Raw genomic sequence first — 22,915 nt, forward strand, 5'->3', positions numbered from 1 at the left:
AGCATGGCACGGCACAGGTGACACAGCATGGCATGGGTGACACAGCAGACGTGGCACAGCATGGCACGGCACGGGTGGCACAGCACAGGTGACACAGCATGGCACGGCACGGGTGACACAGCATGGCACGGGTGACACAGCATGGCACGGGTGACACAGCAGACGTGGCACAGCATGGCACGGCACGGGTGGCACAGCACAGGTGACACGGCATCGCACAACACAGGTGGCACAGCACAGGTGACACAGCATGGCATGGGTGGCACAGCACGGGTGGCACAGCATGGCACGGGTCACACAGCAGACGTGGCACAGCATGGCACAGCACGGGTGGCACAGCACAGGTGACACGGCATCGCACAGCACAGGTGGCACAGCACAGGTGACACAGCACGGCACAGGTGGCACAGCACGGGTGACACAGCATGGCACAGGTGGCACAGCACAGGTGACACGGCATGGCACGGGTGACACAGCAGACGTGGCACAGCATGGCACACCATGGTTGGCACAGCACAGGTGACACGGCATCGCACAGCACAGGTGGCACAGCACAGGTGACACAGCACGGCACAGGTGGCACAGCACAGGTGACACAGCACGGCACAGGTGACACAGTAGATGTGGCACAGCATGGCACAGCACAGGTGGCACAGCATGGTTGGCACAGCACAGGTGACACGGCATGGCCCAGGTGGCACCCACGCTGTGGGTGGCACGGTGTGTCCCAGGCAGGGCTGTGCATCAGGGGGCACCTTGGGGACAACAGGGCGACACTCAGCGCCACCAAGAGAGCCGGGACACAGCCATGCTGCCACCCCGGGGCCACCCCTCGCTCCGGGGGTCCTGTCCCCGTGCCCAGTGTCCCCGTGTCACCGTGTCCCCAGGTCGGACACCGCCATCCTGTACAACGACCGCTCGGTGCTGGAGAACCACCACATCAGCGCCGTGTTCCGCCTGATGCAGGACGAGGAGCTCAACATCTTCGTCAACCTCACCAAGGACGAGTTCGCGTAAGGTCCCCACCGCGCTGTCCCCGCTGTCCCCTCGTTGTCCCTGCGCCGTCCCCTGACCGTGTCCCCTCCCCGCAGGGAGCTGCGGGCGCTGGTCATCGAGATGGTCCTGGCCACCGACATGTCCTGCCACTTCCAGCAGGTCAAGTCCATGAAGACGGCGCTGCAGCAGCTGGAGAGGTGGGTGGGGGTGGCGGATGGGGTGGTCCCCAGCCCCCAGGCGTGTCCCCAAGGGTGGCTTTGGGGACAATCTGTGCGCCGGGGTGTTGTCCCCAGGCTGGACAAGTCCAAGGTGCTGTCGCTGCTGCTGCACGCGGCCGACATCAGCCACCCCACCAAGCAGTGGGCGGTGCACAGCCGCTGGACCAAGGCCCTCATGGAGGAGTTCTTCCGGCAGGTAGGGCCGGGGCCGGGCGGGGGGACGCGGGGGACACCCCGTGGGGACACCACGGATGTCCCTTGCCTTGCCAGGGGGACAAGGAGGCCGAGCTGGGGCTGCCCTTCTCGCCCCTCTGTGACCGCACCTCCACGCTGGTGGCCCAGTCGCAGATCGGTGAGTCCGGGGGAGGTTCCCGTCCCCGTTCTGTCCCCACGCCGTCCCTGGTGTGTCCCCAACAACGCCGTGTCTCCTCCTGTCCCCAGGGTTCATCGACTTCATCGTGGAGCCGACCTTCTCGGTGCTCACCGACGTGGCCGAGAAGTTGGTGACGCCGCTGGCCGAGGACGGCTCCAAGGCCAAGGGCAACCCCGCGGCCACCCAACAGCCCAGGTGGGTGTCCCTTAGCCCAAGGTTTGTGCCCTGTGGTGGCAGTGGTGGCCCTGGCCCGCTGCCAGCTGTCCCCGTTGTGCCCCAGCTCACAGTGGCGGCAGCCGTCCCTGGATGAGCACCTGGAGCTGGGGGACATCAAAGCCGACCTGGCCGGGTTCCGCTCCACCTGGACCAAGCACATCCAGGAGAACAAGCAGAAGTGGAAGGAGAGGGCGGCCAGCGGTAGGGGATGGCCACCACAGCCACCACAGCCACCATGGCCACTATGGCCACCATAGCTGCGATGGTCCCCGTGGCCACCATGGTCACCTCAGCCACTATGGCCACCATTGCCACCATGGCCACTATGGCCACCACAGCCACTACAGTCATCATAGCCGCTACAGCCGCTATGGCCAGTATGGCCACCATGGCCACCATGGCCACTATGGCCAGTATGGCCACCACGGCCCCCATGGCCACTACAGCTATTATGGCCACCATTGCCACCACGGCCACTATGGTCACCATGGTCACTATGGCCACCACAACCACTACAGCCTCCAGGGCCACCATGGCCACCACGGCCACCAGGGAGGGGTTGAGGACCACCATGAACCGCTCAGGGCCAGCTCTGTCACAGTGTCCCTAGATGGGGAGGTGACACAAGCGTGGCGCGGGTGGCACAGCCTGGGCTGGGCGGGGGGTGGCCCTTGGTGGGGGACAGGAGTTCCGGGGTGTCCCCGGTGACCCCGGGCTGTGACCCCGGTGACCCCGGTGACCCGGGCTGTGTCCCCCAGGCATCACCAACCAGGCGTCCATCGATGAGCTGTCCCCGTCCCCGTGCGAGGAGCCCGCGGCCACCGGGCCCCACAGCGAGAACGGGGACGTGGAATAGCGGCAGGAGGAGCGAGGTGGGGACACCGGGATGGGAGTGGGGACACCGAGATGGGAGTGGGGACACCGGGAAGGGGTGGGGACACCGGGATGGGAGTGGGGACACCGGGATGGGAGTGGGGACACCGGGAAGGGGTGGGGACACCGGGATGGGAGTGGGGACACCGGGATGGGAGTGGGGACACCGGAAAGGGGTGGGGACACCGGTATGGGAGTGGGGACACCGGGAGAGAGGCGGGGACACCGGGGAGGGGTGGGGACACCGGGATGGGAGTGGGGACGCCGGGAGAGGGGCGGGGACATCGGGAGAGGGGCGGGACACCGGGATGGGAGTGGGGACACCGGGAGAGGGGTGGGGACACCGGGGAGGGGTGGACACCGGGAGGGGGTGGGGACACGGCGGTGACTGTCCCCTCCCAGCAGGTCCTTGTTCGGCCGAGTGACACCGTCTCGTCTTCGATGCCATCGAGTTCAGCACCATCCGCAGGGCAGGAGCCCCCCGGGCCGGGCTCGGACCGGTGTCACCGCCGTGCCAGGACCGGTGTCATCCCCGTGCCAGGATCGGTGTCACCTCTGTGCCAGGAGCCCTCTGGGCCGGGCTCGGATCGGTGTCACCCCCGTGCCAGGATCGGTGTCACCTCCGTGCCAGGAGCCCTCTGGGCCGGGCTCGGATCGGTGTCACCCCCGTGCCAGGATCGGTGTCACCTCCGTGCCAGGAGCCCCCCGGGCTGTCCCCTCTGTCGCCGGTGCCACCGGTCCCTCACTGCCACCCCCGGCCGCTCCACCGGGCTCGGTCCTTTGGGATTTTTAGAAACGCTTTTCCCGCTCGGGAGGGGCTGGAGCGGGGTCGGTGGCGCTGGGGACAGCCAGGGGGGACACGCTGTCACCGCCAGGGCCACCGCGCTCCCCTCGGTGCCCGCGGGGTCTGGCTGGTGACACCGTGAGGGTGGCACTGTGCCCTGTCCCCATCCCGCCCGGGGACAGGGACGGGGACAGGGATAGGAGGGGGACAGGAGGGGGGGACAGGAGAGGGGACAGGGACAGAGAGGGGACAGGGACAGGAGAGGGGACAGGGACAGAGAGGTCCCCGCGGGGTCCCGCCCGGCGCGGCGCGGGTGGCATTGGGGACAGGGAGCGGCGGGGACAGGGACAGATCCCGCTCCGGTGTCCCCTGGCTCCAGCGCCGGAATGTCCCCGCTTCCTGCGACATCCCGGGAATGCTCGGGAATGCTCCCACACCCCGCTCCAGCCGCCTCGGGACCCCAGAATGTTTGGGGCATCCCAGAATGTTTGGAGCATCCCAGAATGTTTGGAGCATCCTCGGGAATCCCGGAATGTTTGGGGAACCTCAGAATGTTTGGGAAATCCTGGAATGTTTGGGGGACTCTTGGGAATCCTGGAATGTTTGGGGCATCCTCGGGAACCCCGGAATGTTTGGGGAATCCCGGAATGTTTGGGGCACCCTCCGGCCCCGCCCCGTGCCTTGGGAACCCGCACGCATCCCGGAGCATCCCCTGGCAGCATCCCGGCTCCTCCTGCCGGGAATCCCGCGTGATCCTGGATCATTCCCGCCCCTGGAATCCTGAGTGATCCCGGATCATTCCCGCCCCTGGAATCCTGCGTGATCCCGGATCATTCCTGCCCTGGAATCCTGCGTGATCCCGGATCATTCCTGCCCTGGAATCCCGCAGGATCCCGGATCATTCCCGCCCCTGGAATCCCGCAGGATCCCGGATCATTCCTGCCCTGGAATCCTGAGTGATCCCGGATCATTCCCGCCCCTGGAATCCCGCAGGATCCCGGATCATTCCCGCCCCTGGAATCCCGCAGGATCCCGGATCATTCCCGCCCCTGGAATCCTGAGTGATCCCGGATCATTCCCACCCCTGGAATCCCGCAGGATCCCGGATCATTCCCGCCCCTGGAATCCCGCAGGATCCCGGATCATTCCCGCCCCTGGAATCCTGAGTGATCCCGGATCCACCGTCAGGAATGTTCCAGGATCCCAAATCCACTCTCTGGAATGTTCCAGGATCCTGAATCCAGCCTTGGGATCTTCCAGGATCCTGGATCCAGCCTCGTGAACATTCCAGAATCCCGGATCCAGCCTTGGGATCTTCCAGAATCCTTGATCCAGCCCCGGGAATGTTCCAGAACCCCAAATCCAGCCTTGGGAATCTCCAGGATGCCAAATCCACCCTCGGGAATGTTCCGGAATCCCGGATCCGCTGCCCTTCGAGCACCCCCACCCTCCCCCAACATCCTGGATTCCCTCCGGCTGCCCCGGGGCTGCCCCGACCCCCGGGAATGTTCTGGAACGTCCCCGGGAATGCTCAGGAATGTTCGGGAACTCCCGGACCACCCCCCCGCTCTCGGCCCCTCCCGCTCCAGCCCGGGCTCCGCGCCCCCCCCGCGCCCCCCGTGTTTGTATTTTTGTACCCCGTGTCCCCCCCCGTGTCCCTCCGTGTCCCCTCCCTGTCCCCCCGTGTCCCCCCCCGTGTCCCCCCCGTGTCCCTCCGTGTCCCCCCGTGTCCCCCCCCGTGTCCCTCCGTGTCCCCTCCCTGTCCCCCCCGTGTCCCCTCCCTGTCCCCCCCCGTGTCCCTTCCGTGTCCCCTCCGTGTCCCCTCCGTGTCCCCCCCCCCCCGTGTCCCCTCCATGTCCCCCTCGTGTCCCCCCCCCCCGTGTCCCCCCTCGGTCACCGCTGCCAGAGCTCCGCCCCCCCCCCCCGCATGTGTCCCCCCCCGCGCCGCCGCTAACGAGCAATTCATTAATTAATTAATGAGTTAATTAATAAACGCCGCCGCCACTACGGCCGCGCTCCGCCCACTGAGGGGGGGGAGGGGGAGGGGGGGGGTCGGCACCGCCGGGGGCACCCCCGAGGCTGGGGGGGCTCTGGGGAGGCGGAATTTGGGGAGGGGGGGGGAATCCGGGGATGGGGGTGGCCCCAAGGCGGGTCCTGGAGCCCCCCCCAGCACCCAAAAGGGGTCAGGGGTATCCCCAAATCCACTGGGGGGTCCTGGAGCCCCCCCCCAGCACCCAAAAGGGGTCAGGGGTCTCCCCAAATCCATTGGGGGGTCCTGGAGCCCCCCCCAGCACCCCAAAGGGGTCAGGGGTCTCCCCAAATCCATTGGGGGATCCTGGAGCCCCCCCCAGCACCCAAAAGGGGTCAGGGGTCTCCCCAAATCCATTGGGGGGTCCTGGAGCCCCCCCCCAGCACCCAAAAGTGGTCAGGGGTCTCCCCAAATCCATTGGGGGGTCCTGGAGCCCCCCCCAGCACCCCAAAGGGGGGGGTCTTGACCCCCACCCCAGAACCCAAAAGGGGTCTCGGGTGCCCCCAAGACCTTTGGGGCGTCCTGGAGCCCCCCCAACACCCAAAAGGGGTCAGGGGTCTCCCCAAGACCCTTGGGGGGTCCTGGCCCCCCCCAGCACCCAAAAGGGGGTCCTGGAGCCCCCCCTGACACCCAAAACCCAGTCCTGCAGCCTCCCCCAGCACCTATTGGGTCCTGGAGACCCCCCCGGCACCCAAAGGGGGTCCTGGAGCCCCCCCATCCCAAAAATGGGCTCCTGGACCCCCCCCCCCCCCGCCCCAATAAAAGATTTTGGACCCCCCCACCCAAAGAGGGGCTCCTGCCCCCCCTCTCCCCCCCCCCCCCCCCCGGCGCGGCCCAAGCAGGAGGCGGGGGGGGAAAGGATCCCTTTAATTCCGGCTGGGGGGGGGTCCCCGCGCCCCCCCCCCCCCCGTGTCCCTGTGCCCCCCCCACCCCCCCCCCGTGTCCGTGTGCACGTGCGTGTCCCTGTCCCCTCCCCGTGTCCCCTCCCCGTGTCCAGGTGTCCCCCCCCAGGTGGGGGGTGGGGGCCCAGGGGACACCCCGAGGGTGGCAGTGACGGGGGGGGGGCTGTGCTCCGTGTCCCCCCCCGTGTCACCTGCCCTAGGGACCCCGGGGGGGTGGCAGTGAGGGGGGGGGGTCTGCTCGGTGTCCCCCCCCCTGTGTCACCTGCCCTAGGGACCCCGCGGGGGTGGCAGTGAGGGGGGGGTCTGCTCGGTGTCCCCAGTGTCACCTACCCTGAGGTCCCCAGGGGGAGGGGACACACCCGGCTGGGGGTACCCAGACCCCTCCCCCCCCTCGGTGGGGACCTGCCCGTGGGAATAAAATAAAATAATAAATAAAATAAAATAAAATAAAATAAAATAAAATAAAATATAAAATAAAATAATATCCCAAAATCATTCCGGGCAGCCCCAAAATCTTAGAAAATGGAATTAAAAAAATCTCCACTGGCGTCCGGCAGCCGCGGCCACACCTGGGGACAAGGGACAGCGCTGGCAGCCGGGGGAGGGGACAGCCCTGTCCCTGCCCCTGCCGCTGTCCCCGGCCCCGGAGAGCGGCGGGAGTGTCCCGGTGACTCCCAGTGACTCCCAGTGCCACCCCAGTGCCATCCCAGTGACTCCCAGTGCCAACCCGGTGCTATCCTGGTGACTCCCAGTGACTCCCAGTGCCACCCCAGTGCCAACCCGGTGCTATCCTGGTGACTCCCAGTGACTCCCAGTGACTCCCAGTGACTCCCAGTGCCAAGCCGGTGCTATCCCGGTGACTTCCAGTGCCATCCCAGTGACTCCCAGTGCCATCCCAGTGACTCCCAGTGCCATCCCAGTGACTCCCAGTGACTCCCAGTGCCATCCCGGTGCTATCCTGGTGACTCCCAGTGACTCCCAGTGACTCCCAGTGACTCCCAGTGCCAAGCCGGTGCTATCCCGGTGACTTCCAGTGCCATCCCAGTGACTCCCAGTGCCATCCCAGTGACTCCCAGTGACTCCCAGTGCCATCCCGGTGCCATCCCAGTGACTCCCAGTGCCATCCCAGTGACCCCCAGTGACCCCCAGTGACTCCCAGTGCCATCCCAGTGACTCCCAGTGCCATCCCGGTGCCATCCCAGTGACTCCCAGTGCCATCCCAGTGACCCCCAGTGACCCCCAGTGACTCCCAGTGCCATCCCAGTGACTCCCGGTGACATGCCAGTGACTCCCGGTGACTCCCAGTGCCATCCCGGTGCTATCCCGGTGACTCCCAGTGCCATCCCAGTGCCACCCCAGTGCCAACCCGGTGCTATCCTGGTGACTCCCAGTGACTCCCAGTGACTCCCAGTGCCATCCCAGTGCCATCCCAGTGCCATCCCAGTGACTCCCAGTGACTCCCAGTGACCCTCAGTGCCATCCCAGTGACTCACGGTGACTCCCAGTGCCATCCCAGTGACTCCCAGTGATTCCCAGTGACTCCCAGTGCCATCCCAGTGACTCCCAGTGCCATCCCAGTGACTCCCGGTGACTCCCAGTGCCATCCCGGTGCCATCCCAGTGACTCCCAGTGCCATCCCGGTGCTATCCTGGTGACTCCCAGTGCCATCCCGGTGCCATCCCAGTGACTCCCAGTGCCATCCCGGTGCTATCCTGGTGACTCCCAGTGACATTCCAATGACCCAGTGCCCTCCAATGCCCCCAATGCCCCCAGTGTCCCCAGTGACATTCCCGTATCCCCAGCACCCCCAGTGTCCCCAGCACCCCCAATGTCCCCAGCACACCCAATGTCCCCAGTGTCCCCAATCTCCCCAGTGTCCCCAATGTCCCCAGTGTCCCCAATGTCCCTAGCATCCCCAGTGTCCCCAGTGTCCCCAATGTCCCCAGTGTCCCTAGCACCCCCAGTGTCCCCAGTGTCCCCAGTGTCCCCAGTGTCCCCAGGCCGTACCTACTGGCCGCTGCCCGCGCTGTCCCCAGGCTCTATGTGGGTCCCGTCCTCGGCCCGGCTGCGCCGCGCGGTCCCGGGGGTCCCGGCCCGGGGGGTCCCAGCTTGGGGTGTCCCATCCCCGGGTGTCCCTGCGGGTGTCACAGCAAAGGGGGGGTGACCTCAGACCCCCGCCAGCTCCCCCTGCCCCCCCCCAGCCCGGCCCCCCCCCCCCGACTCACGGTGGCCACCCTGGGCCGGGCAGGAGCCGCCGGGGCTGTGCCGGTGCTCGGGGTCGCCGCGGTGGCAGCGAGCGGTGGCCGCCACCTCGTCGTCGTCGTCGCCGCCCTGCGCCTGCTTGCACAGGTGATGCTCCACCATCATCTGCAGCTCTGCCGGGCAGCGAGCGGCGCTGGGGGCGGCGCGGGGGGGCTGCCCTGCCTGCCTGGTGACCGTCCCCACGCTCCCGGCGACACCGCGGCCGCGCCTGGGTGGCCTCGTGGTGGCGTGGAGCGGGGGGGGGGGGGGGGGCGGGGATCTCTGGCCACCCGTTAACCGCGGTGCTGGGGGGGCTGTCACCACCCCGTGCCCCCTCCTTGTTCCCCGTGTCCCCTGTGCCCCCGTGTCCCCCCCAAGTCCCCCCCCCGTGCCTCCTGATGTCCCCCCCGTGCCCCTCCGTGTCTCCCCATGTCCCCTCTGTGCCCCCCCGTGTCGTCTCGTGTCCCCTCATGTCCCCCCTGTGACCCCCGTGTCCCCCCCATGTCCCCCTCGTGTCCCCTGTGTCCCTGGCTCTGAGGGACCCTCCTTGTCCCCCATATCCCCCCTGTGTCCCTCCGTGTCCCTGTGTCCCCTGTCCCCCACCGTGTCCCCCGTGTCCCCCCCATGTCCCCCCCCCCCCCGTGTCCCCCCGTACCTTTCATGGTGGGGGTGCTCCGGGCCACCTTCTTCCTCTGCCGGGGGGACATGGCCAGGCCGGACTGGGGGGACAGTGGGGGCTCAGGGGGGGTCTCCCAGCTTTGGGGGTGTCCCCCGTGTCCCCCCCGGGCAGTGTCACCTACCTTCAGCAGGGGGTTGGGCAGCCGGTCCTCGTCGATCTCTGGTGGGGGGGGGGGCAGGAGGTCAGCAGAGGGTGGGGGGGCTCATCCTGTGCCCCCCCTGGTCAATCCGGCCCTGCTGGGGGGGGGGTCTCTGTCCCCTGGGGGTGTCATGGGGACAGCGCCACTACCCCCCACCCCCCCTCCTCATTGTCATGGGGATTTGGGGTCTCACCCCCCCCTGTGTGTGGGGGTCCTGAGCATCGAGGGGCCATCCTGGAATGTGGGGGGAGGGGGCTGAGTATAATGTGGGGGTCGCTGAGGATTTTTGGGGGGGTGCCTGAGGACGTGGAAGGGTCCCTGAGTCATTTTGGAGTGTCATTAGGGGGTTCCTAAACATGTGGGGGGGTCCCCGAGTGTCATTTAGGGGGTCCCTGAGTGTCATTGGGGGGTCTCTTAGTGTCATTTAGGGGGTCCCTGGGAGTCATTTAGGGGGTCCTTGAGTAATTTTGGGGGTCCCTGAGTGTCATTAGGGGGTTCCTGAGCATATGGGGGGTCCCTCTGGATTACGGGGGGGTCCCTAACCACGTTGTGGGGTGGTCTGAGCACATTTGGGATCCCTGAGCATCTTGGGGGGATCCCCGAACGCTCCGGGGTGCTCCTGGGTGGGCTGGGGCAGGGGGTGGTGCAGGGACACCGCTCGGACCCACCTGGGGACGATTGGTCACTGCTCAGGACAAGGTTGGCCGGAGTCGGCCGACGCCGCCGGATCTGGGGGGACAGAAGAGAGAACTGGGACCCCGAACTGGGACCTTGGACACCAAACTGGGACCCTTGGACACCGAACTGGGACCTCGGACACCAAACTGGGAACCTCGGACACGAAACTGGGACCCTGAACTGGGACCCTCGGACACAGAACTGGGACCCTCGGACACGGAACTGGGACCCCGAACTGGGACCCTCGGCCGTGCCCCGCCCCCCCGGGCCCCGCTGGCCCCGAGCCCGCCGTGTCGCCGAGCCCAGGGCGGTGGTGGCCCCGCGGGGACAGCGCTGGCCGGACACACGTGGCTTTTCCATCCCGGAGCTAATTATACCCGGCGGCGGGAAGTGCGTGGGGACAGCGGCACGGGGACAGCGGCACGGGGACAGCGGCACGGGGACAGCGGCACGGGGACAGCGGCACGGGGACAGCGGCACGGGGACAGCGGCGGGGCCCTGCCCTTCCTCCGCGGCCGCTGTCCTTGCCCAAGGTCACCTGGAGCCGCTCCTTCTGGGGGGGTTGGTGGCCGCAGAGTGGCCACGGTGGGGACGGCGGTGGCCGTGGGGACAGCGGTGGCACTGGGGACAGCGCTGATCCCGCGCCCCCTTTCCCCGCTGACCCAGTAACTGAGCGCCGCCGAAAACTGGATTTCCCGGCGAGGATTCCCTAATGAGGCGGGCTGCCTAATGAGATGCTAATGAGATGCTAATGAGGCGGGCGAGCGGCCGGGAGCCCCCCCCCCCCCCGCCCCTCCGCACCTCCCCCGGCCCCTGCCCACCCCCCCGGCCCCCCGGCGCATCCTCCCGTGCCGGCCCCGTTGCCATGGAAACGCGAGCTGGATATTAAACGGAGATTAGCGGGAACCGGGAATCGCCGGGAATCGCCCCGGCCCCGCCGGCCACCCACGGACGACCCCCTCCACTTTGGGGTCGGGGTCCCCACGTCCCCCACCCCAGCCCGCGATGGGGCTGGGAGGGCTCGGGGTCCCCCCGAGGCCCCGCAGCTCCGGGAGGACCCCGCGAAGCCGCGGCCCCCCCCGGGATGCTGCAGCCGCTCCGGAGCCTCCCGAGGGTGCGGGGTGAGGCCGTGCCCCCCCCGGCGCGACCTCCGGGGCGGGGATGGGGAGGGGACAGCGGTGCCACCTGCTCAAGGTGACCCAGGTGGAGCCGAGCCCCCCCCTCCCCTAATTCCGGGGGTCCGGGGCGGGCGGGGGGATCCCGGCGATGCTCCGGGGAGGGGATGCGCTGGTCCTCCCCCCTCGCCGCTCCCTCCCTCCGTCCTCCCCTCCCTCCTCCATCCCCCATCCCTCCTCCATCCCTCCATCCCTGCCTCCCTCCCGGCGCTATTTTTAGATCAATCTCCAGCATCGATTAAGGGAGAGCGGCGCGATCCGGGGGCAGCCGGGACGGGGCCGCCACCGGCACCGGGAGCGGGCACCGGGCGGGAGCGGCAGCGGCAGCGGGAGGGGTCCGGCTCGGCTCGGCTCGGCTCGGCCGAGTAAAACCCCCCCGGAATGGTCCCCGCGGCTCGGGGACACGCGCGGGGGGAGTTGGGGACACGGGCAGAGGTGCAGGACAAAGGCCTGGGCCGGGCCTGGCACACGGGGTGGCACCGGCGGGGGGCAAACAGGGGGGGGCTCAGCTGAGATGGGGGTCAGGGGGCTGCCGGACCTGCGGGGGGGGGACACGGGGAGGACAAGGTCCGTCGGGAGGGTGGGGCTGGACGGATTTGAGGACGACCCCGCAGGACACCGGGACACCGCGGTGCCACCCGGAGAGGGGTGGCACAGCCGAGCCCCCCAGCACTGCGAGGGGACACCCCAAAAAGAGGAGCAGGGAGGGGACATCGGCAGTGTCACCTGCTGCCACCGCGCGGGGCCGGGGTCACCCCCAGCCTGAGAGGCGCTAGGTGAGACCCCATGGGAGGGGAAACTGAGGCAGGGCAGGGCAGGGGTGTCCCCCCAGGCTGGGCAGTGCCCGAGCCCCTGAGCCCGGCTCTGATGGGGACGGGGCTGGGGGTGTCCCTTGCTGAGTGCTGGGGGTCTTGTGTTCCCCCCCGCCGCTCACCCCTCCCTCCTGGGGACCCCCAAATTCTCCCCCTCCGTCCTGGGGACTCCTCACTGCCGCCACCGAGTCCGGCGGTGGCCCCAGATGGGCACATTCAGTGACAGCGCCACACTCGCCCCCGCTCTGCTGGCACCGGGGGCGTCCTGGCCCCCCACCCCCAGGACCCCCAGCTGGGGGGACACGGTAGGGCCCCCCCTCTTCTTCTCACCCCCCTCAAGCCCCCGCGGGCGGTGACGGCGCCGCGAAGGGGCCGAGGTGTCCCCCCAGAGCCCCCCTGTCCCCTGCAGCCCCCAGGGCCGGGGGGAGGTGGCAGGAGGGGCTCGGGGTGCCCGGGGGTCCCCGGCTGTGTCCCCGCGGGATCACCCCGTGCCCGAGGCTGTGCCGGGACCAGCTCTGACGGGAGCAGGGGCTGGGCAAGGGCCGGGGGTCCCGGGGTGGCCCCGTGGTGGTCCCGGTGGCGTCGCGCAGAGCCAGCACATGGCCCTGGCACTGTCACCCCCCCTCCCCACGGCCCCGCGGGGCTCTGGGGACAGCGGCGGCGGCTCCGCGCGGGTGGCCCTGGCACCGGGAGGCTGCACCCTCCTGTCGCCGCTGTCCCCGCGTCACCCCCGGCCCCAGCGGGGCCACCCCCGGTCCCCCCGCCCGGGCCGTGCCCCCGCCGTGCCCGCAGCCCTCCGGAGCCCGCCCGGCTCGCTCCTCCGCGCGGCCCCGGTGTCCCCCCGGTGTCCCCCCGGTGTCCCCCGGTGTCGCCCCGGTGTTCCCGCACCTGCTCGGCCGCCTCCGGGTCCAGGTGCGGCTCCAGCAGCGGGACCGTGAACTGGATCTTGCGGGGGCTGTTGGGCTCCATCGCGGGCGCGGCGGCTCCGGCGGCTCCGGCGGCTCCGAGCGGCCACGCCCCGGCCACGCCCCGGCCACGCCCCGGCCACGCCCCGGCCACGCCCCGCGGATGCCACGCCTCGCCCCGGGCCCCGCGCGCGGGACGCGGGGATGGACAAGGGGACACGGGGACAGGGCTTGGGACACCGGGACGGACACGGGGACAGACACAGGGACACACGGACAGACGCAGGGACACGGGGACAGACACAGGGACACACAGACAGGCACAGGGACACACGGACAGACACAAGGACATGGGGACGGACACAGGGACACACAGACAGGCACAGGGACACACGGACAGGCACAGGGACACGGGGACGGACACAGGGACACACACACGGACACAGGGACACACGGACGGACACAAGGACACGGGGACAGACACAGGGACACGGGGACGGACACAGGGACACAGGGACGGACACAGGGACACGGGGACGGACACAGGGACACACGGACGGACACAAGGACATGGGGACGGACACAGGGACACGGGGACGGACACAGGGACACACGGACAGACACATGGATGAACCCTGGGACACGGGGACAGACAAACAGACACAAAGACAGACTTGGGGACACGGGGACATGAGGATGGACACACAGGCCCTGGGACAGACACACAGACCGTGGGAGGGACATGGGGACAGGGACAGCCCCAAAGGGACACGCTGGCGGTCAGGGACCCCTGGGAGAGAGAGGGACAGGGACAGGGATGGGGACAGGGATGGGACAGGGACAGGGACAGGGACAGGGACAGGGACGGGGACAGGGACGGGGACAGGGACAGGGATGGGACAGGGACAGGGATGGGGACAGGGACAGGGATGGGGATAGGGATGGGGACAGGGATGGGACAGGGAAAGGGACAGGGATAGGGACAGGGACAGGGACAGGGACAGGGACAGGGACAGGGATGGGGACAGGGACAGGGATGGGGACAGGGATGGGACAGGGATGGGGACAGGGACAGGGACAGGGACAGGGACAGGGACAGGGATGGGACAGGGACAGGGATGGGACAGGGACAGGGATGGGACAGGGATGGGACAGGGACAGGGATGGGATAGGGATGGGGACAGGGACAGGGATGGGACAGGGACAGGGATGGGACAGGGATGGGGACAGGGACAGGCATGGGACAGGGGGGTTGTGGGGCTGGGGACTGTGGGGCTGGGGGTTGTGGGGTTGGGGGTGTTGCGGGGTCAGGACCGGGGGTTTGTGGGGCAGGGGGCGTTGCGGGGCCAAGGGGGATTTGTGGGGCCGGGGGGGTCCCGGGTGTAGGGCAGGGGGAGTTTGGGGACTGGGGGAGTTGCGGGGCCGGGGCCGGGGGAGTTGTGGGACCGGGGGTGTTTGTGGGACCGGAGGTGTTTGTGGGGCTGGGGGTTGTGGGGCCGGGGGAGTTGCGGGGTCAGGGCTGGGGGGGTTGCGGGGCCGGGGGGGTTGTGGGGCCGGGTGCCCCCCCGGCGCAGCCATGAGTGCGTGCCCCATCACTTATTCATGGAGCCGGGAGCCCGGGCGGCTGCCGGGATCTGCCGGCAGGAATCCGCTAAGTAGGTCAGGCGGGGGGGGGGGGGGCCTCCCGAGCCCCGCCGAGCCCCCCCGCCTGCACCGGGGGTCCCGGGGGGGGAACCGGGGCACCGCTGGGGGGGGGGTGGGGGCGGGCATCCCGTGGGTGCCGGGGGTCGGGGTAAAGGCGCTGGTGGTTTTGGGGGAGGGGGGTCCCCAGCTCTGGACCCCCCCCAAAGTCCGGCGTGACGCCCCCAGCCCCATGCCGGGGATCCCCTGGAATTTTTGGTGGGAAAGGCCCCCCCGCCCCCCCCGCAGGACCCCCTGCGCTTCCCGAGGGAACGGGGATGGGGGATGGGATTGAGGGGATGCTGGGAGGGGGTGTGCTGGACTGGGACCCCCCCGGAGGCTGCCAGGGAGTGACAATGTCCAGGCGCTGGTGGCATTGAGGGTCCCCTGGCTGTGCCACGGCACGGGGACACCCCTGGGGACATCCCTGGGACACCCTGGGGGGCATCCTTAGGGACATCCTTGGGGACACCCTTGGGGACATTCTTGGTACATCCTTGGGGACACCCTTGGGGGCATTCCTGGGGACATTCTTGGGGACATTCTTGGGGGCATCCCTGGGGACATTCTTGGGGACATTCTTGGGCCACCCTTGGGGACATTCTTGGGCCACCCTTGGAGACATTCTTGGGAACATCCCTGGGGACATTCTTGGGCCACCCTTGGGGACATTCTTGGGCCACCCTTGGAGACATTCTTGGGAACATCCCTGGGGACATTCTTGGGCCACCCTTGGGGACATTCTTGGGCCACCCTTGGGGACATTCTTGGGAACATCCCTGGGGACATTCTTGGGCCACCCTTGGGGACAGCCGTGTGCGGGATGTGACAGGGGGGACAGGACGGGGCCGTTTTCCTGCTCCCACCCCAGAGCGGGGCCAGTGAGGGGCGAGGCCGGAGGGATCTGGGATCTGTCCAGGGCTGTGTCCGTCCCTCCTGGGGACGTGTCCATCCTTCCCAGAGGTATTCCCGTCCTCCCCAGGAACATTCCCATCCTTCCCGGGGATCTTCCCATCCTTCCAGGGCTCTTTCCGTCCTTCCAGGGCTCTTCCCACCCTTCCCAGGAATATTCCCACCCTTCCCAGGAGTATTCCCGTCCTTCCTAGGAATACTCTGTCCTTCCAGGGCTCTTCCCATCCTTCCCGGGGGTATTCCCCGCCTTCCCCGGGGGTGTTCCCCACCTTCCCGGGGGTATTCTCGTCCTTCCTAGGAATATTGGCGTTCTCCCCGGGGATATTCCTGTTCTCCCCGGGGGTATTCCTGTCCTTCCCAGGGCTCTTCCCATCCTTCCCAGGGATATTCCCGTTCTCCCCGGGGGTATTCCTGTCCTTCCCAGGGCTCTTCCCATCCTTCCCAGGGATATTCCCGTTCTCCCCGGGGGTGTTCCCGTCCTCGCCGATTCCTGCCCCTCCCCGCCCGGGCCGGGCTGAAGGAACGCTTAATTCGGGGCTTTATCCACAAACACTCCTGGGCTAAAAATATCCCAGTGGAGCGGGCGCGGCGCTCCCGGCCCGGAGCTGCTTTGCCTTTTTTGACGGGATCCCGGCCGGGGCAGCGCCCGGAGCTCCCGGCCTCTGTCGCTTGTGGCACCTGGATCTTGGGGACACAAGCCCTGGGGACCCAGATCCTGGGGTGTCTGGAGCCTGGGATCCCCAAATCCTGGGAATTCTAGATACTGGAGATTCCAGATCCTGGGAATTCCAGATCCTGAGAATTCCAGATTCTGGAGATTCCAGCTCCTGGGAATTCCAGGTCCTGGGAATTCCAGATCCTGGAAGTTCCAGATCCTGGGAATTCCAGCTCCTGGGAATTCCAGATCCTGGAGATACTAGATCCTGGAAATTCCAGCTCCTGGGGTCCCAAACTCCTGGAAATTCCAGCTCCTGGAGATTCCAGCTCCTTGGGGACCCGTCAGAATGGATGAGGGGCCAGGGGGGGGCACCTCAGTGGCCGTGAGGTGAGTGCTGTCCCCACTCTGGAGATGTCCCTGTCGCCTGGGGACACCTCAGGAAGGTTGGGGACACTTTTGGAGGACTGGGGACACCTCGGGAAGATCAGGGACCCCTTGAGAAGGTCAGTGACCCCTTGGGAGGGCTGGGGACCCCTCGGAAGGTGGCAGGGGGTGCCCGGGCTGCTCTCAGCCCCCGCTGGCGTGGCACGGAGCTTTTCCCGCGGCGCTGGCGGATGTGGGGCAACGTCTGAGATTCAGGCTGGTGATTATTTCGGCTTTTTTTGAATTTCCTCTTCCAAGCTGATGAGTTTCCTCCCGCTCCGCTGACGACGGATGGGGGCCGGGCGGGGTGCCGGGGGGGCAGGAGGCCGCTGCCCACGGGCCCTGGCCGGCCGGAGGGAGCTGCCCACCTGCCCCCGGTGCCGGTCAGTGCGGAGGGATTCGGGATTTTGGGATGGGGTGGGCACGAAGGGATGGGGCCATGGGGGTGATGGGGGCACCGAGAGAGGCGATCCCAGCGCCCGGAGCTGATGGGAAACACAGCTGGAGGGGCAGGTGGGGTGAGGAGGAAGAGGAGGAAGAGGAGGATGAGGAGCATGAGGAGGAAGAGCAGGATGGGGCTGGGAGTGCTCTGAGACACGAGCCCTGCTGGAGACCCCCACCCACATTTCCTGTGCCAGGCCCAGCCGGGGGGGGGTGGGATGAGCACGGGGGGTTGTCACGGCACCTCCTGGATCCGGGGGTCCCCAGGGGGTCCTGGGGGGGGGTTCCCGGCCACGGGGGGATGGAGGTGGCCTCGATGAGGAGCTCCCCGAGGGCCTGCGGTGCCCCCCCAGGGTGGCACCGGAGGTGACGTCCCCGCCCCGAGCATCCTGGGGGGGGCCGGGCTGGTCCTGCCAGCCCCAGCCCGGAGCTTTCCCGGCGGGAGTGGTGCCCAGGGACCCCCCCCCGTGCCAGGGGTGCCGCGGGGTGGGCGAGGGGCGTTCCTTTCCCCCGGGGAACGACTGGACCGGGCCGGTCCCGTGCTCGGGGGATGGCTGGGCTGAGACGTTCCCGGTGGGAATCTCGTGCCGGGGGGAGCCCCGGGAGATCCGCACCCCTCGCTCCGCCTCGTGGGGCAGCTCCACGCGTTTATCTCGGCCCCGTATCTCTTCCGCCCCTCCGGCAGCTCCGGCCCCGTCCCACTCGGCCCCTCGGCGCCCATTGGCACCCGGGAAATCGCCTGGGAGGGGACAGAACAGCCCCGGGATGCCCCGAACCCACCCTGGGATTTCCCGAGCCCACCCTGAGCTGCCCAGAGCCCACTGGCACCCGGGAAAACTCCTGGAAGGGGGCGGAGAACCCCTGGGATGCCCCGAGCTCACTCTGGAATGTCCCAGGACCACTCTGAGATGCCCCAAGCCCACCCTGGCATGGCCCAAGCCCACCCTGAACTGCCCCGAGCCCACCCTGCGCTCCTGCCCATGGAACCCCCTGTGTCTCCCACCACCCCCTGGTCCCTCACATCCCTCTCAGATCCCTCCTGTCCCCGCAGGGCCCCCCCCGGCCCCCCGGCCATGGAGGGACCCTCGGTTCTCGGCCCCTGCTCGTGGCACAAGCGCCGCGCGTGGGCCCGGCAGAGCCAGGGCTGGCGCAGCCCCATGCCCGTGGGCGAGCAGGAGGAGGAGGAGGAGGAGGAGGAGGAGGAGGAGGAGGAGGAGGAAGAGGAGCAGGAGGCGGCCGCTGTCCCCTGGGAGCCGCCACCACAGCTGGACCCCCGCTGTCCTGGAAGGTCAGGACCACCCCGGGGCGCGGGAGGGACCCCCGGGCTGGGTCCCCTCATGAGACTTTGTGTCCCCCCAGGAGGCCTCTGCAGCAAGGTCCGGACGTGGCTGCGGGACTGCGGGTGAGGGGGGACACCCGGGGGTCACCGGGGGGGGCACAACGCCGTCCCCAGGGGATTTGGGAAGGGGGGCGAGGCTCTGGTTTGGCCCTTCCTGGGAGAGGGACGTGTGACCCGCACGTGGCCACAGCCCGGATGTCCCCAGGGCTGGGCTGGAGTGGTGGCACCTTCCCCCCGCACCGCCCCGGGGGGGTCTCAGGGGGTCTGGGGTCCCTGGGGTTGGGGATGTGCTGAGGAGACCCAAAAATGCGTGTCCCTGTCGCCACCCCACCATGCTCTGCTGTCGTGTGCCACCTCCGGTGTCCCGGAATGGGCTCGGGGGCCGGGCCCGGGGTCGGGGTCAGGGGCCGTGACCGGGGCCCGTGCTCTGGCACAGGGCAGCAGCGCTGGACGAGCCGGGATTGCCGGGACCCTGCGGTACGTCAGCTTTGTCCCCTCGCTGTCCCCAGGGGCCACGGGGCGGTGGCCCTGGGGGCCGCCGGGGGTGTCGCAGAGTGTCCCCTCCCTCTCTCGCGGCATGTGGCAGCAGCGGGACGAGCCTCGAGGACGAGATGACCCTAGGAGCTGAAGGTACCGGTGTCACCGCCACGCCCCGAGGGGACAGCGGGGCTGGGGACAGCGGGGCTGGGGACAGCCACCACCAGCTCCTCCAGGAGGGGTTCAGTGTGGCAGGGCTGTCCCCAAGCTCTGCGTCCCCCCGGAGCTGTGACAAGAGTGGGGCGTGTCCCCAAAGCAGCGCGAGTCACTCCCTGTTGTCCCCCCGCTCCTTTTTCCAGCTCTGCTGCTCCCGGGGAGTCCCCAGGCCACGGGCAGGTGAGATATGGGGTCCCGGGGGAGGTTGGCGGGGCGGGGGACACTGTCTCTGTGTGTCCCGCTGGCACTGCCCCCTCCCCACGTAGGGCTCAGCGGGACCGGCGGCTCAGCCCTGGGGACAGCATGGCCTCCAGTGTCCCCTCCAGTGTCCCCTCCAGTGTCCCCTCCAGTGTCCCCTCCAGTGTCCCCAGCAGCTCCAGGTAGGGTCAGGCCGCTCTGGGCATCCGTGTCACCCCCGGTGTCCCCGCCGTGGGGCTGAGGCGGGGCTGTCCCCTCCCGCAGCCTGGCAGAGGTGCTGGCCTGGTGGCAGTCGGACGCCGAGGAGATCCTGCACAGCCTGGGCTTCGTGGGGAGCGACGCGGGGGTCGCGTCCCGTGTCCCCCCGCGCTTCTTCTCAGCCCCGTCCCGCGCCAGCGGCATCGACCTCGGGCTCTTCCTGCGGGCCCAAGTGCGGCGCCTGGAGATGGAGGACCCCTGCCTGCTGCTGGCCAGTGCGTGACACCGCTGTCCCCGCTGTCCCCGGCCCGCCAGCTGCCCACTGGCGGGGATGGGAAACGCTCGCGTGCCTCAGTTTCCCCGGGCGGGAACTGGGGGATCACCCCGAGCTCCTCGAGCTGTGGGTGGGACCCACTAGCTGCTCCTATCGGCAGTGGGAAATCGCTGCCCTGTCTCAGTTTTCCCAGGTGGGAGCTGGGGAGACCCTCCCAGCCTCTCCCCCACGACCCCCCCCAGCCCCCTGACCACCTCCACCCCCCGCCATGTCGCCCACAGGTCGCTTCCAGCAGGTCCAGGCCCTGGCTGCCACCGCCGACGCTTTCTTCTGCCTCTACTCCTACGTGTCGCGGACCCCCCTGCAGCGCATCGCCCCCCCCCGGCCCTGTCGCGATATCCCCGACAGCGGCGAGCCCCGCGGGGCCCGGCCCGGGCAGCGCCTGAAGCGCGCGGTGTCCTCGCTGTGCCTCTACACGGGGGGGGGACGCGGCGACATCCCCCGGGGGGCGACCCCCGGCCCCCGCAGCGGTGCCCCCGAGGGCTGCCGGGGCGGCGGCGGCACCGGCACGGGGCAGTGGTGGCTGCCCCCGAGGCCACCCCCCGCGGGGACAGCGTGGGGACACCCCGAGCGCTCCTGTCCCCACGGCCGGGGGGTTTGGGGGCGCGGGGGGGCTTCGTGCCCGGCGAGAGCAGCGCGGGGGGACGCAGGGGACCCCCGGCCGCGCGGGGCTGTCCCGTGGGGAGATGTCGCCTTGTCCCCACACGCCAGCAGGGCCGGGGTCACCCCCGAGCGCCCCGCGGGGCTGCCACCACCGGGCGACTCCGGCCTCGGCTCTCGGTGCCACCCGGGTGCCACCGCTGGGCTGCGGGGGGGTCCCCCGGGGCTGCAGCCCCCCGGGAGGGTCCCTGAGCCCCGAGGAGCGGCCGAGTCCTTCGAGCTGGAGGAGGTGAGGAGGAGGAAGGGGAGGAGGAGGCTGGGGGGAGGAAGGGCCCCCCCCGGCTGGCGCGGGGAAGGAGCTGGAGCGGGAAATGTCCCCGGAGCTTCGCAGGCTTTTAAGGTTTAAATGATTCAGAGGCTCGGGCGGAGCCGGGCCCGGGGGCAGCCGGGGCACCTCCCCGCCCCCCCAGCGGGCACAGTCACGCACAGGCCGGGCCGGGTCACGCGTGGGGACACGAGGGACACGCGGGGGCGGTGCCACACCTTTGTCGCCGCAGCGGTGACACGCTCAGCCCCGCACCCACCCCCCCTCAGGTGCTGAGCGAGGAGGAGGAGGAGGACGATGATGGTGATCGTGACAACGATGATGAGGAGGAGGAGGATGATGATGGTGCCTCCCATCTCTCCGTCAGGACCCCAAGGAGTGAGTTAGGGTCTTCCCCACCCTCCTGGGGGGCACGGCTGCCCGGTGCCAGCGTGTCCCCGCCGTGTCCCCCCCTCTGCAGGGTCCATGTTCCACGGGCGCTCCGACAGCAGCGGCTTCGGGGAGGAGCCGCTCCCCGCCTCGGCACCCCCGGGCCCGACTGGGTGACCTGCGGCCACCTCAGGAGGAGGTGGCACCTCGGCCGGGTGTCCCACGGACGTTTTGGACACGCGTGTGACACGTGTGCGTGTGTGGGTGTGCACGTGTGGCTGTTCGGCACAGAAAAACCTCCGGGCCTCGGGATTTTGCCCCATTTTTTGTCCCTCCCTCGTCCCCCCAGCCCTGTGGCTCGCTCGGGGCCTGCAGCGGGGATGTGTCCCCAGCCCCTGGGGACGTCACTTGCACTTTGGTCGCTCACACTAGAGGGGGGGTGGGGACACAATAAAGTCCCCGAAGGGATGACGGTGGCTTTGTCCGTGCTGGGGGGGTGGGATCATCCCTGCCCAGCCCCCACCCAGGGGACGGCGACAGCTCCCGGGCCACCTCAGGTGCGAGCCCCGGGAGCTCGGGAAGGAGCCACCACGGTCGCTTTGTCCCCGGGCTGTCGCTGTCCCCGTCCTGGCCTCCCCCCCCGGGACCCTCGGTGTGCCAGGGTGGCACCGGCTGCAGCTCCTGGGAAAGGGAAATCCCGCTGGATCAGCAGCCCCGGGGCTTCCCCATGGAGAGCGGCCAGGCTGGGATGATCCGGGATTATCCCCGCGGCCCTGGGGCTGCACCCCAAATCCCGGGGGGGAAGGGTCCCATCCCACCGGGGCTGCTCCGGGATTATCCCCGCGGTCCTGGGGTTGCACCCCAAATCCCAGGGGGAAGGGTCCCATCCCACCGGGGCTGCTCCGGGATTATCCCCGCGGTCCTGGGGCTGCACCCCAAATCCCGGGGGGAAGGGTCCCATCCCACCGGGGCTGCTCCGGGATTATCCCCGCGGTCCTGGGGCTGCGCCCCAAATCCCAGGGGGGATCGGATTCATCCCGCTCCCAGGGCAGAGTGGCACCCCAAACTGGGGACCCCCCAGTGCCAGCCCCATCCTGGTTCCCGTTCCTGTTCCCATTCCAGCCCCTGGCTCTGCCCGGCCCTGGTTTGGCCCAGAAATAAACCCGGGATTAGCTGGGAGAGCCTGGAGGGGGCTACAGGCACCTCTGGGAGAGCCTCGGTGGTCAGAGCTGAGCCCAGGGACCACCCCTGGGGATATCACCAACCCCTAGCAGATGTCACCAACCTCTGGTGGATGTCACCCACCCCTAGCAGATGTCACCAACCCCTGGGGGTGTCACCAACCTCTGGTGGATGTCACCCACCCCTGGGGGTGTCACCAACCCCTGGCAGATGTCACCAACCCCTGGGGATGTCACCAACCCCTGGGGGTGTCACCAACCCCTGGCAGATGTCACCAACCCCTGGGGGTGTCACCAACCCTTTTGGGTGTCACCAATCCCTGGCAGATGTCACCAACCCCTGGTGGATGTCACCAACCCCTGGGGATGTCACCCATCCCTGGGACACCCAGGGCCAGTCCCATCCCACTGGGAACCAGACTGGGACAAGGATGGGGTTGGGGACACGCTGGGACATCTTCCTCCAGCTTGGCACGGAGGGATCAGCAGCTCCAGCACATTTCACAGATACCTTGGCACCCGCAGTGCTTCCCAGGAGGGTTTT

At 68.9% G+C, this 22,915-nt stretch overlaps 2 protein-coding genes across 2 annotated transcripts in view; one reads left to right on the top strand and one right to left on the bottom strand.

The window, feature by feature from the left end:
- PDE1B (phosphodiesterase 1B) overlaps positions 1-22,915 on the top strand; it is a 214,943-nt gene that overhangs the window by 7,052 nt on the left and 184,976 nt on the right. The window contains exons 9-15 of the mRNA XM_068212044.1: positions 888-1,013; positions 1,092-1,193; positions 1,290-1,410; positions 1,485-1,566; positions 1,656-1,782; positions 1,868-2,004; positions 2,562-2,675. Of these exons, the coding sequence (XP_068068145.1) occupies positions 888-1,013; positions 1,092-1,193; positions 1,290-1,410; positions 1,485-1,566; positions 1,656-1,782; positions 1,868-2,004; positions 2,562-2,659 (793 nt within the window). The 3' untranslated portion in view covers positions 2,660-2,675. The remainder of the gene's footprint in view (positions 1-887; positions 1,014-1,091; positions 1,194-1,289; positions 1,411-1,484; positions 1,567-1,655; positions 1,783-1,867; positions 2,005-2,561; positions 2,676-22,915) is intronic.
- Positions 6,860-13,179, bottom strand: PPP1R1A (protein phosphatase 1 regulatory inhibitor subunit 1A). The gene is made up of 7 exons (XM_068212082.1): positions 13,004-13,179; positions 10,119-10,179; positions 9,433-9,470; positions 9,288-9,351; positions 8,617-8,766; positions 8,399-8,526; positions 6,860-6,960 (listed from the first exon to the last, which is right to left on the bottom strand). The coding sequence occupies exons 1-6, from the start codon at positions 13,082-13,084 to the stop codon at positions 8,399-8,401; spliced, it is 522 nt and encodes a 173-aa protein (XP_068068183.1). The 5' UTR covers positions 13,085-13,179; the 3' UTR covers positions 6,860-6,960.

The sequence above is a fragment of the Anomalospiza imberbis genome, chromosome 22, assembly GCF_031753505.1.
Source record: "Anomalospiza imberbis isolate Cuckoo-Finch-1a 21T00152 chromosome 22, ASM3175350v1, whole genome shotgun sequence".
Classification (NCBI taxonomy): domain Eukaryota; kingdom Metazoa; phylum Chordata; class Aves; order Passeriformes; family Viduidae; genus Anomalospiza; species Anomalospiza imberbis.

What these genes read in the sequence shown, in the direction of transcription:
- PPP1R1A (XM_068212082.1), bottom strand. Translation starts at nt 13,084, where the DNA reads ATGGAGCCCAACAGCCCCCGCAAGATCCAGTTCACGGTCCCGCTGCTG. An exon ending in TGCCCAACCCCCTGCTGAAG is followed by an intron (nt 9,352 to 9,432) that starts GTAGGTGACACT and finishes CTGTCCCCCCAG; the next exon opens with TCCGGCCTGGCCATGTCCCC. An exon ending in GAGCACCCCCACCATGAAAG is followed by an intron (nt 8,767 to 9,287) that starts GTACGGGGGGAC and finishes GCTGCCCGGCAG; the next exon opens with AGCTGCAGATGATGGTGGAG.